This window comes from Phragmites australis, chromosome 16 (assembly GCF_958298935.1).
Source record: "Phragmites australis chromosome 16, lpPhrAust1.1, whole genome shotgun sequence".
Taxonomy (NCBI): domain Eukaryota; kingdom Viridiplantae; phylum Streptophyta; class Magnoliopsida; order Poales; family Poaceae; genus Phragmites; species Phragmites australis.
Genome location: NC_084936.1, coordinates 12549175 through 12562391, shown reverse-complemented (window position 1 = coordinate 12562391; position 13217 = coordinate 12549175). Strand labels below are relative to the sequence as shown.

The 13217-nt window shown below is 43.9% G+C and overlaps 3 protein-coding genes and 1 pseudogene across 6 annotated transcripts in view; 1 reads left to right on the top strand and 3 right to left on the bottom strand.

The window, feature by feature from the left end:
* Nucleotides 1-3288, top strand: part of LOC133895286 (uncharacterized) — a 35059-nt gene extending 31771 nt beyond the window's left edge. Inside the window, exons 13-15 of one of the 4 annotated variants that reach the window (XM_062335496.1) lie at nucleotides 60-158; nucleotides 2867-2963; nucleotides 3056-3288. In XM_062335496.1, coding sequence (XP_062191480.1) covers nucleotides 60-128 — 69 coding nt within the window. In that variant the 3' untranslated portion in view covers nucleotides 129-158; nucleotides 2867-2963; nucleotides 3056-3288. Of the gene's footprint in view, nucleotides 1-59; nucleotides 159-2632; nucleotides 2964-3055 lie in introns of all 4 variants that reach the window. The other 3 variants (XM_062335495.1, XM_062335493.1, XM_062335494.1) reach the window with 3 other exon arrangements.
* An 808-nt stretch (nucleotides 3289-4096) lies between these two features.
* LOC133895062 (uncharacterized) lies at nucleotides 4097-5186 on the bottom strand (annotated as a pseudogene).
* Nucleotides 5187-7695: 2509 nt separating this feature from the next.
* On the bottom strand, nucleotides 7696-8657 carry LOC133895904 (uncharacterized). The gene is made up of 2 exons (XM_062336429.1): nucleotides 8262-8657; nucleotides 7696-8160 (listed from the first exon to the last, which is right to left on the bottom strand). The coding sequence occupies exons 1-2, from the start codon at nucleotides 8392-8394 to the stop codon at nucleotides 7874-7876; spliced, it is 420 nt and encodes a 139-aa protein (XP_062192413.1). The 5' UTR covers nucleotides 8395-8657; the 3' UTR covers nucleotides 7696-7873.
* A 1545-nt stretch (nucleotides 8658-10202) lies between these two features.
* LOC133895903 (F-box protein SKIP1-like) lies at nucleotides 10203-12521 on the bottom strand. The gene is given in 2 exon segments (XM_062336427.1): nucleotides 10203-10978; nucleotides 12044-12521. Coding segments are annotated over 2 exon segments (933 nt in total). The 5' UTR covers nucleotides 12403-12521; the 3' UTR covers nucleotides 10203-10404.
* Between the last annotated feature and the right edge of the window lie 696 nt (nucleotides 12522-13217).

Sequence of the window (13217 nt, the reverse complement as noted above, 5' to 3'; positions counted from 1 at the left end):
TTCCTTGGTATATTGATTTGTTTAACATTTAAAATTTGGTGCCCTTTTGTTACTTTTAGGTTGTGACGGAGATCTGCATGTCTACTGAAGATGGACACTTGGTATTGAAAATTGGTGATGAGCCCTGAGTTTGCTATGATTAGGCTTGTAAATGACAGGTATGTTTTTCTTTTCTTTTATGTAAATATTGTAGTTCATAGCCAACAATGAATGACCAAAAAATGAAGGTAGATGTTAATGAACCATACCATAACATGGAGGTGAGACCATTAAGCCCAATTTTCCTCATTTCCATAAAATGGAAGTGAGACCTTACCTGAAAAGGTCTGTCAGTACTTATGGCGTTTTGTTGCGAAATGGAAGTGGATGTCACCTGATAAACTCTGAGAAAACAGATTTATGGTCTGTCAGTACTAATGGCATTGTGTTGTGAAATGGAAGTGAGATGTCACCTGATAAACTCTGGCAAAACAGAAGACATATTGACATCATGTCGTCGTTGTAAGGTGAACTGGTGGGTAGCTGTGGCTACAATGCAATGCAGCCAGTGGAGACATGTTTCGAGCTACTTTTTTTTATTGATCTAGCTAGTACAAGTACATATTCTCATATGTTCTATGGTGTTAAAAATTGTATAAAAAATCATAGAAACTTGAAGGAAATTTGAGAGATGGCTAGTAGTTGGCTGTGCTTAGGTGAATATTTTGAAATCTGATGTCTTTAACCCTGGCTACCTGGACCACTAGGCCATCGCTTAGGTGTTAGGTGACACCTTGCAACTGATGGTGACCACAATGGCATGAGTAGCAGCAAATAAATCTGGCCATAACAGAGATCACTGAAATCCACAATGGCCACTGCAAAAATTAAGCGAGAAATTAAATCATTAATAAAAAAAGTTCAAGTGGAGCAGAGAGCTGTAAATTTGTAGCATTAGCAAAGCAGAAAGCAGCATAAGGCGACAGAGATCAGATATGATGAGAGGAGCAAAGAAGGGTGAAGTTGAGCATAGAACTAGGTACATGCCAGGGAAGCCACTTACACGTTCATTAGTGGAGAGTGCAGAGGGGCTGCGGAGGCTCCTGGACTATGAGTGGCACCAGCGGCCGTGTGCTCTCTCCCAGACTTGTGTTTGTGCTTAGGTAGCCGAACCAAAATTTTGTCTATGCAAAAACCTAAGTGCCAAATTCTTGCCAGAAAAAAATGATGTTTGATTTGTGACCGACCGAAAGCAAAGTTGGGGTGACCCTCTTGCTAGGCTGGGCACATTAGGGCTTTTTAAACCAAACATGTCCTCTTGGCTGTAAGCGAGCCAAGCTAGGCTTGGCTCGGTTAACTTTTTGAGCTGAAAAGTAGTCTCGGCTCGGGCTTGACAAAGGCTCGAGCCAGCTCGGCTAGCTCGCGAGCCAGGTCTGCCTAGTGTCTTCATGTCACACAAATGAACCAACGAGCCCCTGCTCCTGTGGCCAATGCTACCAAAGGAGGAGAGGGATGGGGGAGAAGAGGGATGGAGGGAGGCGTTGCGCTGTTGTGCCGCCACGCTTGAGGAGCTCTGGGTGAAGAGGCGGAGAGGCGCGGGGTGGGTAGCAGCCATGGGCGCGCGGAGAGGCCACAGGCGAAGAGGCGGTGGGTGGGCTGCGCCACCAAGCGGAAAGGTGGCGGGCAAGAGGCCACCAGCAGGCAGCGCTACCGGGCGGAGAAGTCGTGGCGTTGGGCGGGTAGCGGCAATGGGTAGGTGGAGAGGTCGCGGCGTTGGGCGGGCAGCGATAACTGGTGGGTGGAGAGGTTGGGCCGACGGGCGAGCGGCGGCCATGGGTGGAGAGGTGGCAGGTGGGCGGCGTTGTCGGGCGAAGAAGCGGTGGGTGCGCAACGACCACGGACGGGTGGGGGCTCCGGGAGAAGAGGTGTGGAAGTGGGCTGCTGGTGTGGCTATTGCGCTGGGTCATGCTGCGCTAGGCCACTGGCCGTTGGGGGCTTCGGGCTCGGTGTGGCTATTGTGCTAGGTAGCCTGGGCTCTTGTGGTGCCATGTGGGCTAGGTTGGCTCGTGAGCCAGCTCGAGCTCGGCTCGATTTGCCATTGAGTTGGAGAGGTGGCTTGGGCTCGGCTCGTTTTGCCTCCGAGTCGAGTCGAACCAAGCTGAGCCTTTGCGAGCCCGAGCTGGCTTGCAAGCCTCGGGTTTTATTTCTAGCCCTACTTTAACGGCTTGACCACATTCACCATCCAATAAGTCACTTGCCCAGCAGCTTACCATGGACACAAACTTTAGGCGCAGGCCTATTCTCTGCAGGGTGGGGCAAAGGTTAGGGGTTCATATCTAGTGTTATTGCTATCAGTTCTAATATTTTTTCCAGATCCAGCCAGTAAGGCCGGTTTTTGGTTATCAAATTACAAAATTCATTTTTTAAACAACTTATAAAAAAGCAATAATGTCGTGGGATCTCAGAGGTGGGACCCACATGAAAGCAGGTAGTTTTAAGGAAAAATAGAGCCAACACAAGGGAGGATCGAACCCCAGACCTTCTGCTCGCTAGCAAACCACTTTACAGGCTACGAGCTTGATTATCATAATATTATTGATCTGGACATATTTATAGCTTCAAGAATTCAAACGAACCTGAATTTTTTCGGCAGATAATGCTGCTTCCTTCGGTCCCAGCGGTTTGGCCGGTGCTGACTATTACCAGCAGCTGAAATTGATGAACCTGATTATACCTCGGCCACATTTCCTCCTAGCATTATGCCAATAATTGGACCACTTGACCGAATTATCCATTTTATCAGATGCAAATTTCTCAGTAAATGCTAATCTCTTTTCCATGATTATGTTGACCAGAATTCTTATTCATTGATGATTTCAAACAGAAGATTTTTACCGCTGGCTGAAGTTAGCCCTCATCATCTTACCTATCCTAATTATATATTTTTGGGTGTTATGCTTCATAGTGGTTCACTGAGCTTCAAGGTTTGTTGTTTCTAGTTTATGTATTTGGACTTTATTTATCTTCTGATCCTTTATTCTATTAATGATTCTTCTTATTTTGTTTATTCCAACAGAGTTTTGCAAGATCTGCAGTCACAGCAAAATTAGTACATAACCAATCATAGCAAGGTTAGCTTTGGTTATAAGTTTCTGTATTTTCCTTTCAGTAGGAACGAGGTTTGCTGAGAAAAACTTCTCGGTGGGTTAGTGCCCGACTTTTGAAACTGTAGAAATGTCTGATGCCTGTTGCCATTGTTGGAATGATATGTCGGTGGGTTAATGAACGTGCCACTTAGGCTTTGGACGAGTTGCGCTTCAAATTAAACCTGCATTTTTGAACAATTTACCTTATTGCTTAGCCGTATCAACAGTTTACTTTGTTGAGCGTTACCTGCTGTAGCTGCCCTTGTACTACTGTCCAAGAGAATGATTTTAGATACTGTCTCCTGTCCAAGAGAACGATTTTAGATTAAAAAAAAATCATCATTGTTAGGACGCTGCTACTGGACAGCACATTTCCATCTGCCATTGACGTATTTGGGAGTCAACTATTTGACCTTTACAATTATCATTGAAATCTTTACATGAACTGTATTTTCTCCTGTCACAGTAGCAAAATTTAGCACACGCGCATATGTGCCAACAGAGGCAAATCCAACAAAACGAAGAGGGATAAAGATATTAGCAATCCTCAATCTTTTGATCACACTTAGCAATCTTGAATGCCGTCTAGATCTCCAGTGGTCTCACGCTATGTACATCATCGCCTGTTGAGATTTAATTCAGAAGAAACTCTTATCCAAGCAGCTCAAAAGATAGTTAACTCATGCCATGATGCTAACAGCAATAGAAGTGTCTTCTATCGACGCAGTTCATGTGCTTTGTAGTAGAAAACAAGCATACATTTCATCACTGAGAAGTATCAGTTCAACAGTGACATTTTCAATGGCACTCATGCATTACCTGGGCTTGTTTCTTCACTAAACATAAGGTCGAAATTTTTTTGCAAATTTGATCCATCATCTCAAGAGATCTATTATTACAATGTCTGATTAAAAGGGGGAACTAACAAAAAAATTCGGCAAAAATTGTCCTTTGACAGAATTGAGAATTGATCAAGAGTAGTTCATAAAAAATATTCTAATCGCCACAGCTAAGACCAAAATAAGGTGGCACATAAGCAACGGCATGGATGCAGCGACCTTGATCAGGAGGGCAGTGAAGGTGACGCTGACGCATACCTCGATTAGATGGTTCATCAGCAGCTCACCCTGTGCCTGTGGGTGGTGGCTTTGCCCCTTGGAAGAACTGCTGCCTTCTTCCCTGATAGCCTTCACCTGCACATTGCTTGATGATCCATGGCCTCCTTGAACGTTCTGCTGCCGCTGCGTAGCGCCGTCGAGATTTGTGCGGATTGCGCGTCGCCAATGCACATGGTGGATTCCAGAGCCTGCACGGTGGCTTTTATGTGCTCAACGTTGGCGTCCAGTGCGGCATTGCCCTTGCACACTTTTTTCTTCTTCGGCGATGATCTCCAGCAAGGCCCTGGCTGAGCGCGTGCCACATTGGGCGGAGCAGCTCAGTGCACGCCGGAGGCGGTGGGAGGCCGACCGGTGCAGCCTCGGCGGCACCGGCTGGTTGGGTCTCACCCACTCCTCCCTACCGATCACCTCGCCTATGTCCGACACCGTCCTCGCCGGCCTTCTGTCGCCGATGTTCTTGCAAGGATAGCTCTTGTCAGCATCGACGACAATGTCGAGCTTCGAGCAGAGCTCCTCTAGGCGCCGCCAGGAGGGAAGTGTTCCTATGTGATGCCACGTCATTCTTAGCCAGCTTCCTCAACCAGGGGAGGTCGACGGCTGGCGAAAACAGGTCATCGCCAGCGGCAGCGTGGACGGCTAGCAGCCTGCGGTTGAGAGAGTTGATCTCCATCTCCTGGTGAAAGACGACGACCCTGAGGAAGGCCAGCGTGTCCTCGTCATGCTGGATCCGCTCCTTAGCCACCCGTTGGAACTGCTCTGCCTCCATTCGCTCAGCTGCCTTCTCCGCCTGCACCCGCAGGATCATGGCCAGCGCCTCGTTCGCGCCTGATGACGCTTCCCGCCACTCCTCCAGCTCTGCCCTCAGCTCCTCCACGGCCAGTGCCTACTGTCGCAAAGTCTCCTGCAGCGTCGTCACCTCGCCTTCTTCTTTGACTCCGGCCATCGATTCCGCTAAGGCAAGAACGTGTAGTAATTACTTTCAAGAAGATTTATTCTTCAATCAGGTGATCAGAAACAAAAAAAAAGAGCAAAATATTTAGCAAATCTTTATAGAAACCAAAAAGAAAAAAAAAAGATTTAGAGTCACTGGGATATGACAAATCTTGCTTTTTGGCTGGTTTGTGGAATGGATCATCACCAAGAGAATCCAAAGTGGAAGATGACAAGTCGTGACGTATGGATTACTGCATGTTTATTATTTTCTCCATAATTAAATGAATGTGCTAAATATTAATAAATTCATAAATAAATATTAAGATGCTCAAAATTAGTGAATATAATTTGTTTAGACTTCTTTTATCATGTTCTATAAAAAAAAATAAACACGACATAGATGTAACAATCTGCCTACTACGTATATATATAGGTCCAAGCCTATTCCAAAACTGACCTAACTTACCGAGGTCTAATGGACATTTCAAATTTATAGCCATTCCTAAAAACAACAACAGCAGCAGCAATTGAGAGAATTTGTCATGCGCTATTAAAAAATAGCGAAATTTTCTATTACCACTACTATTTTTATTTTTCGCTCCCCTCGGTGCCACTGCGTCACCATGCTATGGTGCCGAAAAAGACTGTTTTGCCCTCAGTGTTTCCCTTCCCTCTCGCCTCTGTCTCTCCCGTAAAAACTGCATCTCAGTACCGTGGACATGGCAGGGAGATGCTTGCTGCAAGCCATGCTTGCTGGCGAGGAGATGGGCTCGGCCAGCGCGGCGATTGGTGTCCCCAGCGCATAGATCTAGCGTCCGCAGTCCTTACCCCGACCACCGCTGCCGTCCTGGGCGTCTGCAACAGCATACAAATTTGGGAGCCGAAGCCGCCGATGGTTGTTCTACCGGCTTTGCTTCATCGAGCAAGACCGCTCCTTGGGGAGTATCTCCTCCAAATACGCCAGCGCAATCTCTTCACCGACGCTGGCTGGGACCAAGCTTGAGCGCCGCCGCCACTGCTCATGCCGTGTTCTTCCATGCTCGCTGTGGCCGACCTTAGCCTATCACCGAGAGAGAAAGTGAAGAGACAGAAGGCGGTCCGATCGAGCACAGGGGGAAATGAGTTAGAGAGATGGAGACACTTGTAAGCAAAGGCAAAACGGCCATTTTTGAAAAAACCTGACATCTTTCAGAGCAAAAATGGTGAGTCTAAGGTTTCGGTGGTGACGGAAGCGGCACCGAGCGAAGTGAAAAGCAAAAAATAATGACATGAAAGATATCAAAATTCTCCGTGGCTTTCAATGGCACGTAAGAAGTTCTCTGAAAAATCATCATCATATGTATTTTACCCAAAGAAAAGAGGACACAGGATGAATAAGAGAAGAAGAGAATATATTTTATGTCCAAAGAATTAAGGGAGCTAAGCCCGATAAAGATAGCTAGGGCATTGGTTTATATGAACATCGCTATAGGCATTATATTTTTTTCCTGCACTTACATTTTATTTTTTACGCGTTAGGAGTGACCCTGATTTGTTGATCGATCCAATATCTCACTTGTACTTCTTCAGATAATTAATAAAGCTTGACATCGATTTACTGATTGCGAAACATTTCTATTTTCCCTCTAGTTGACTTGCTTAAAAACAATCGGGCATGTTACATATGAGAACAAGTAGCATTCTCCACAAACGGTCGTGCTATACGAATAGCCTTTTTTTGTTTGGAAAAATTATCACAAAACTAGATATTTAGTGTCAATGTCAATAGTATCACAAAAGTACATATTTTGTTTTATAGAATCTAAGAATCTATAGCCACCTAGTCATACGTGCTATCCTCTTAACATGTATGCAGCTAGTTATGCGTTGTTGACTGGAATCTGTAATTTTGTGATATAATTGACGTTAAACATGTAGTTCTGTGGTAAGTAGCTAAATCACTTGTAGTTTTGGCCAAGTATATATTTTATGAAATTATTTACTATATAACTTGTAAGTATAGTCGTGGTACTATACATCCTGTCGTGGGTGCCTGTAATAGATGAATTTTCGAAGCTAGGGTGCGACACTATGCTTTGTTGGTTCCAGACACCACCTCAAGCTTAAAAATCATGGGGTGTATCAACTTTAAAATGGAACCACGATTTGATATTCCAGATCGAGCTCTAGAGTCTAGACTCATCAGTTTCCTGAAAAGGACAAAACAAAGCAAATTCTATTCCTAGGAGAAGGATAAATGAAGTGGCAACTGAACGCTTAACAGGGAGCCAAATGCCAATTCACTGGCTTTTCCAATTAGAAAATAAAAAATGGGAAAAAGGAAGAGCAACACTTGAGGCTGGCATTGAGTAGTACTAAGCCTTTACATTTTGTGCTCATGAAAAATGAAGCTTCACTAGTACTAAACCTTTACATTTTGTGCATATCCAAACAAACCGTGAAAATCTCTCAAATGCTGTAACAGAATGAGGTAAACTAAAATTATCTTGACAACATATGCATCAAGAACCATATTATACGTGTAACATGCAAGCTGGGAATAAGCTAGCCATCCAACATGTTTAGTGAAGTATCGACAAACAATTGGACATTACACAGTAGAACCACACACAGATCTAGAAATTGCACACCACTAGCTAGCATAGAATCCGAGACACTGGATTACACTTTTACACTCGTTCCAAGAAGAAGAGGGCTTCAAAAGCTGAAGGCTGAAAGAACAACGCCACAGGTGAAAGCAAGCGTCAGGAAGGATGTCGTCGCCGGCACCAACAGCGCCGCCGCACCGTTCTTCGTGTTGTGAGGCCTCGCCGCGGAACCCCCGCCCCCACCTACGCTTGTGCCGCCACCGCCGACGCTGCCTCCCCTGTGCCCTATGGCCATCCTCCTGGGATGCTTCATCTCCACTGCGCTCGCCTCATGCTGGGTGAGGCTCTGCCCATGCCCAAGCTTCCTGGGGCTCTGGATCTCTAGATCCTTCTTGCCTTCAATTTATGAACAAATCAAGCAGTTCCTCAGATAAGATAACTGGAACAACCATGACAAGGGCTGAAACAACAAGAGACAAAAGAAAAGGAAAACTGACCATACAATTCTTGCACCTGGAGACGAGGCCTGACACGACGATCAGCAGAGATCCTAGGGCTCCTCTCAGCTGCACACCATGAGCCCTGGGAAGCAAGGGTGAGGAGGAAGAGAGAAAGGATGCCTTTCTTCATCTTCAGATGGACTGCTCACCAAAAGCAATTCAACTCTGATGTGGAGTGTCCGCCTATGGAGACTCCTCTTATAAATCCAGCAGAGTTCTTGATGCTAAGATAAGATCAGCAAGAAATCAGGGAAGCTGGAACCTATGCCTTTATGCTTTTCTGGGGCAAACATTCTGAAAAGATTGGGGAGCCATGCGAGTGGAGGTGTTCGTTTGTTCTTATTACTCATTCCGAGATCTACATATATATTAGGATTACTAGCACATTCCAGATGTAATCTCTACTATATAAAACACGAGTTACTTTCACGTCACCTCTTCCCCTACTCTCCCATATCTAATAAAATCTCTAAAAATTTATCTACTTTTTCATTCACCCTACTCAAATAATTTTTAGCTGCCTAGTTACTGGATACAAATAATCTCTTTCTCATTTTTTGGATCTCATCTAAAATCAAAATACAATATCACTTCTGACGTATTCGTTTGACGGTGCTCCTATAATACATCTATATCTTCATATCTTAAATTTATGTTTGATGTTACCGTATCAAATATTTATATTTTAGTTGCAAGACACGGGCACTTAGCTAGTGGGACTGAATAAGCCTGATTTTTGCACTCTTATGCATGCAATATTCTGCTTTAATGTATCTGTTTCAGTGCTTTGGGCACTGATGATGATGTCCTGGCATTGCAAGAGCAGATTTGTTGGCTTTTATCTTGAATGTGGTAGGTAATTTTTCAATGGTGCTCCATGGACCAGGGCCCTTTGCCAGATCTCAATATTGGCTGTAATCTGTGAAGTCAGTCAACTGGTTTTCATCTGTTGCCAGTGACTTATTAGTCCAAATGGAGAGAAAACACTGTCTGGCCTTCCCCTGTGATATGTAGTTTTCACCCAATTGTAATGCAGATCAAGGACAGGAAGAAAAGGATGACCACATGCATATAAATGTTTTTTCCCAGCAAAACCTGTACGAAAATCAGTTAAAAAGTACTTAGGTGATGCAGGTCAGGACTAGTTAATGGGTTGATGCAAATGGATGTCAGAAATTATACAGGGTGTTAATAAGTTCTTTTTAGAACTATTATGCAAGAAGTTTTACATAGTAATCATCCTTCTGAAAAGGGTACTGTGATAATAATGACTGAAAGGGAAGGGGAGAGTGGAGTTTTCAGGAAGATTTCAAACAAAGAAAGGCATTGAGTATTTTAGTTCGGTGCTGCCAAAAAAGAGTTCTTGGGGATTGAAATTTAAGCCTCTCTATCTCCTAAAAAGAGCTAATAAAAAGGTATGTGAAACCCTTCACACGGTCCTCACATAGTTTCTGTTACAGACAGATATAGATGCGTTAAGAAAAAAAGAACACAAAAATTGTAAACAGTAAGACAGACCCCAACCGATCGAAAGTTATCCACGGAAGGACGCACCATATCTTGGTGCACAAGAACACGACAGGTAACGGCTACGAGCGATCACAATCAGCTGCAGAAAAAGGCCAAGAAGATAACACCCATGCACGAAAGATGCCTTTGAATCAGCACCGAATAAGCAAACCATATTACATGGGCGCACTTTATACCATTATTTCAGGATCAACCAAAGCACAATGGCCTAAAGACGAGACAAATGGACCATTCGCCAAAGATTAAGATGCTATGATCTGATTCTGTTTGAAAGGTTTGAATGCATAATTCCTCGTATGAAACGCCCATTTAATTTCAGACACACAGAGATAAAAATATCAGTTATCTTCTCAGAACCAAAGAAAGAGAAGAGGTGAACAGAGGTGTCAGATTTCAGGCAAGCATCCGTAGAGAATAAGTTAAATAGAACCATGGTGAATAACTTTACAAACAGCTGGAGTAGAACCATCTGTACTTTATGTTTGCTAAAGAAACAAATAAAACTGTACAAATCACTTACCGTCATGGTTATTATTCGCACACACATACACACCAAGTGCACTAATCATGGTTCATGGGGAGCACCTGAATTGGTCCTCGAGGCCATACTTTATATCCGAAATACACTAGTCTGGAACCTTTCGTCGTATAACTGCCAGTGCCCGTACCTCCTCATGTGGAAGGAGGACCTAGGTATGTAGATGTTGGGCTTCACTAGCTTCTCCAGATTCTTCAGGTTAGCAGCAGCCTGATCTATTCCTCTGCTTGTCAAATTTGCACAGCCAAATAGGTCCAGAACCTCCAGTTCCTTGCATCCTCCTGGGATTGAGTTGAGGCCAACAGCAGTTAGCTTTGAGAACCTTAGCTCAAGATGTTTCAGCTTTGGCATGAACTTGGATATTGCGATGGCTTCCCTGTCACCATCCTGGGGACATTCTCTTAGATAATCCTCAGGAACTATGCCAACATGCTCGGATGGGTCGATCCAGTTGAATATGTTCCGCCTGAGGACCGTGAGGTTCTGGCAGCTCTGACCAATCACCTCTAGTGACTTGTATGAAACCTCATAGCAGTTGCTGATGTCCAATTCTGTAAGCATAGGGCAGCATGCTCCAACAGCAGTCATTGATCAATCAGTTACACCAGGGCTAGCTTTGATGGAAAGTATACTGAGTTTTTTAGACCTGCACATGAATTAACTCTCTCAAAGTAATACCTCTAATCCAAGTGCACAGATGGAGACACAGTTACTGACTCATAATAAGGTGCAAAATCCAAGCAAAGATATGGCACCAGAATGACTCATGATATTTAAAATCCAAGCAAAGAGATGGCACTAATAACTGATTTAAGTATATGGACCTGAACAACATCTTTCGTTCCCTGTTACTGACGCAACTTTCCCAACAATAGAAAACAAACTAGGACATATGTTGAACTCAGAAGGGTCAATCTAAAATAGCTACCTAAGCATGATTTGAACCACTTAACTTAGAAATCAAATATAAGGTGTATGATGCTTATCACAATGCTTATCACATTACACTACAGCAGAAGCAAATAAGATTTTTTTCAGTGAGCTAAGGCAATATCAAGTTTGTAATAAAGGTTCTCAATTTCAACATCCACCAGCTGGAAAGACAGGACCAGTATTTAAACAAGATAGTAATAAGTGTATCCATTACTAATGTTTAATGAACGTCTTATTAAAGAAAGATAGGGTCAAACATGCACAAAAACAGTTACCATTGTATTCACAGTAAAAGTTGAATAACATATTTATATACTGTTAGTTTCAGGGAGAATCTAGCAATACAGTAACAATTTTATATGGCCAATCTAGATACTTTTCTCTGTATAATGAAAAGCTCAAGGACAAGGAGAAGGGGTGTACAAACAAAATTGCACCTACAATCGAAACAACTAATCAGAAATTTTAGAAAATTGCCACGGTCTTTGATCAGAAGTGTAAAAGATGATTCACATCCTTACTTAATATCAGCGCACTGTTAGGTTAACAATGATAAAGAAGGGAAAATGTATCGTTTAGGAAGACTCTAGAGCTGGAAACGCGAAATAAATTGCATATGCATCATTCCAGGCTTCTAACTAATCAAAGATTTCATGGCCCTCTTCCAATTCCAGTGGAGAAACAACTCCGCGCAGATACGCAAGCCCCAATCTTGCTCAAACATTTGGGCAATTGAGGTCACACCCACCACTTCTCACAAATTAAAGATCCCACGCACCTCTCGGCGGCGAAAGCCAACGCGTCATCGGAGCAGTGCCGCACCCGGATCTCGCGGAGCTCCCCCGCGGCGAGCGCGGCGGCTGAGCGGAGCATGGCGTCGACGCGGCGCTGGAATGCGGGCGTCCACCACGCGGCGGCGTCGGCGCCGACGGTCATCTCGAACCCAGACTCGAGGTCGAGTACCTCGAAGAGACCCGGGCGGGAGCGCGCGGCGTCCCGCCAGGAGCGGCAGCACGCCATGGCACCGCGCCACAGGTCCTCCAGTGCCAGCCGCGAGAACGCCTCCGCCAGGCACACCGGCGTCAGCTCCGACCAGTCCTGCTCCTCCCCCGCCATCGCCGCCTCGCTGGTCGGCATCTGGCTAACTAGGGTTTTCTGCTTCCCCTTCTTTTTTACGTTTCTCTCTCTCTCTCTTGCATGGAGAGATTTGGGATTTTGCCACCGGACTAGAAGTGGCTTTGTTAGAAGGCCATGTGACTTTGCTAGAATGTCATTCCTTCTTTTTTTTTCTCATTTTTTTCTTTTCTCATTTTTTAGCTTATGATTAGACTGTTTTGCCCTAGGTTAGGTTGGAATACATCAGACTGGATCGAGATAGTGCTCGTGTAACATGATCATGCTCGTGTCTGTCCGTGGTCGTGCCTGCATGAATCCGCGCTTGGACCACGCTAGTTCATGCTCATGCTAGTGTTAGTGTTCGTGCCCATATTGGTATCCATGTATGTACGTGCTCAAGATTGTACCTATATATTCATATTTTTTATTTAATTTCTGATTTTATTTAGGAGTACAAGAGTGATCTAAAAATTCTAGATATTTTTATGAGCAAACTAGAGCTCACTAGCAACCTATTTTAATTGGTTTGATCCAAAAATTCTAAGCCAATATTTAATTAAAATTCTCTAAAGAAGCATACTTTTATAATTTTTAGTAATATTTAATGTCTCAAATAAATTTCTAAAAATTAGGAAAAATTCACTAAAATTCTTTTCATGTGATGTACTAATTTACAAAAATATTTCCAACCCTAGGGTCATGGACTAAATTTTGCAATGCATGGACTAAAATTTTCAATGGAACCTGGACTGAAATTTGCAATGCAGGGACTGGAATTTGCAATAGAACATGGACTAAAATTATCCAAACAAACCTGATAGTACATTAAAATATAA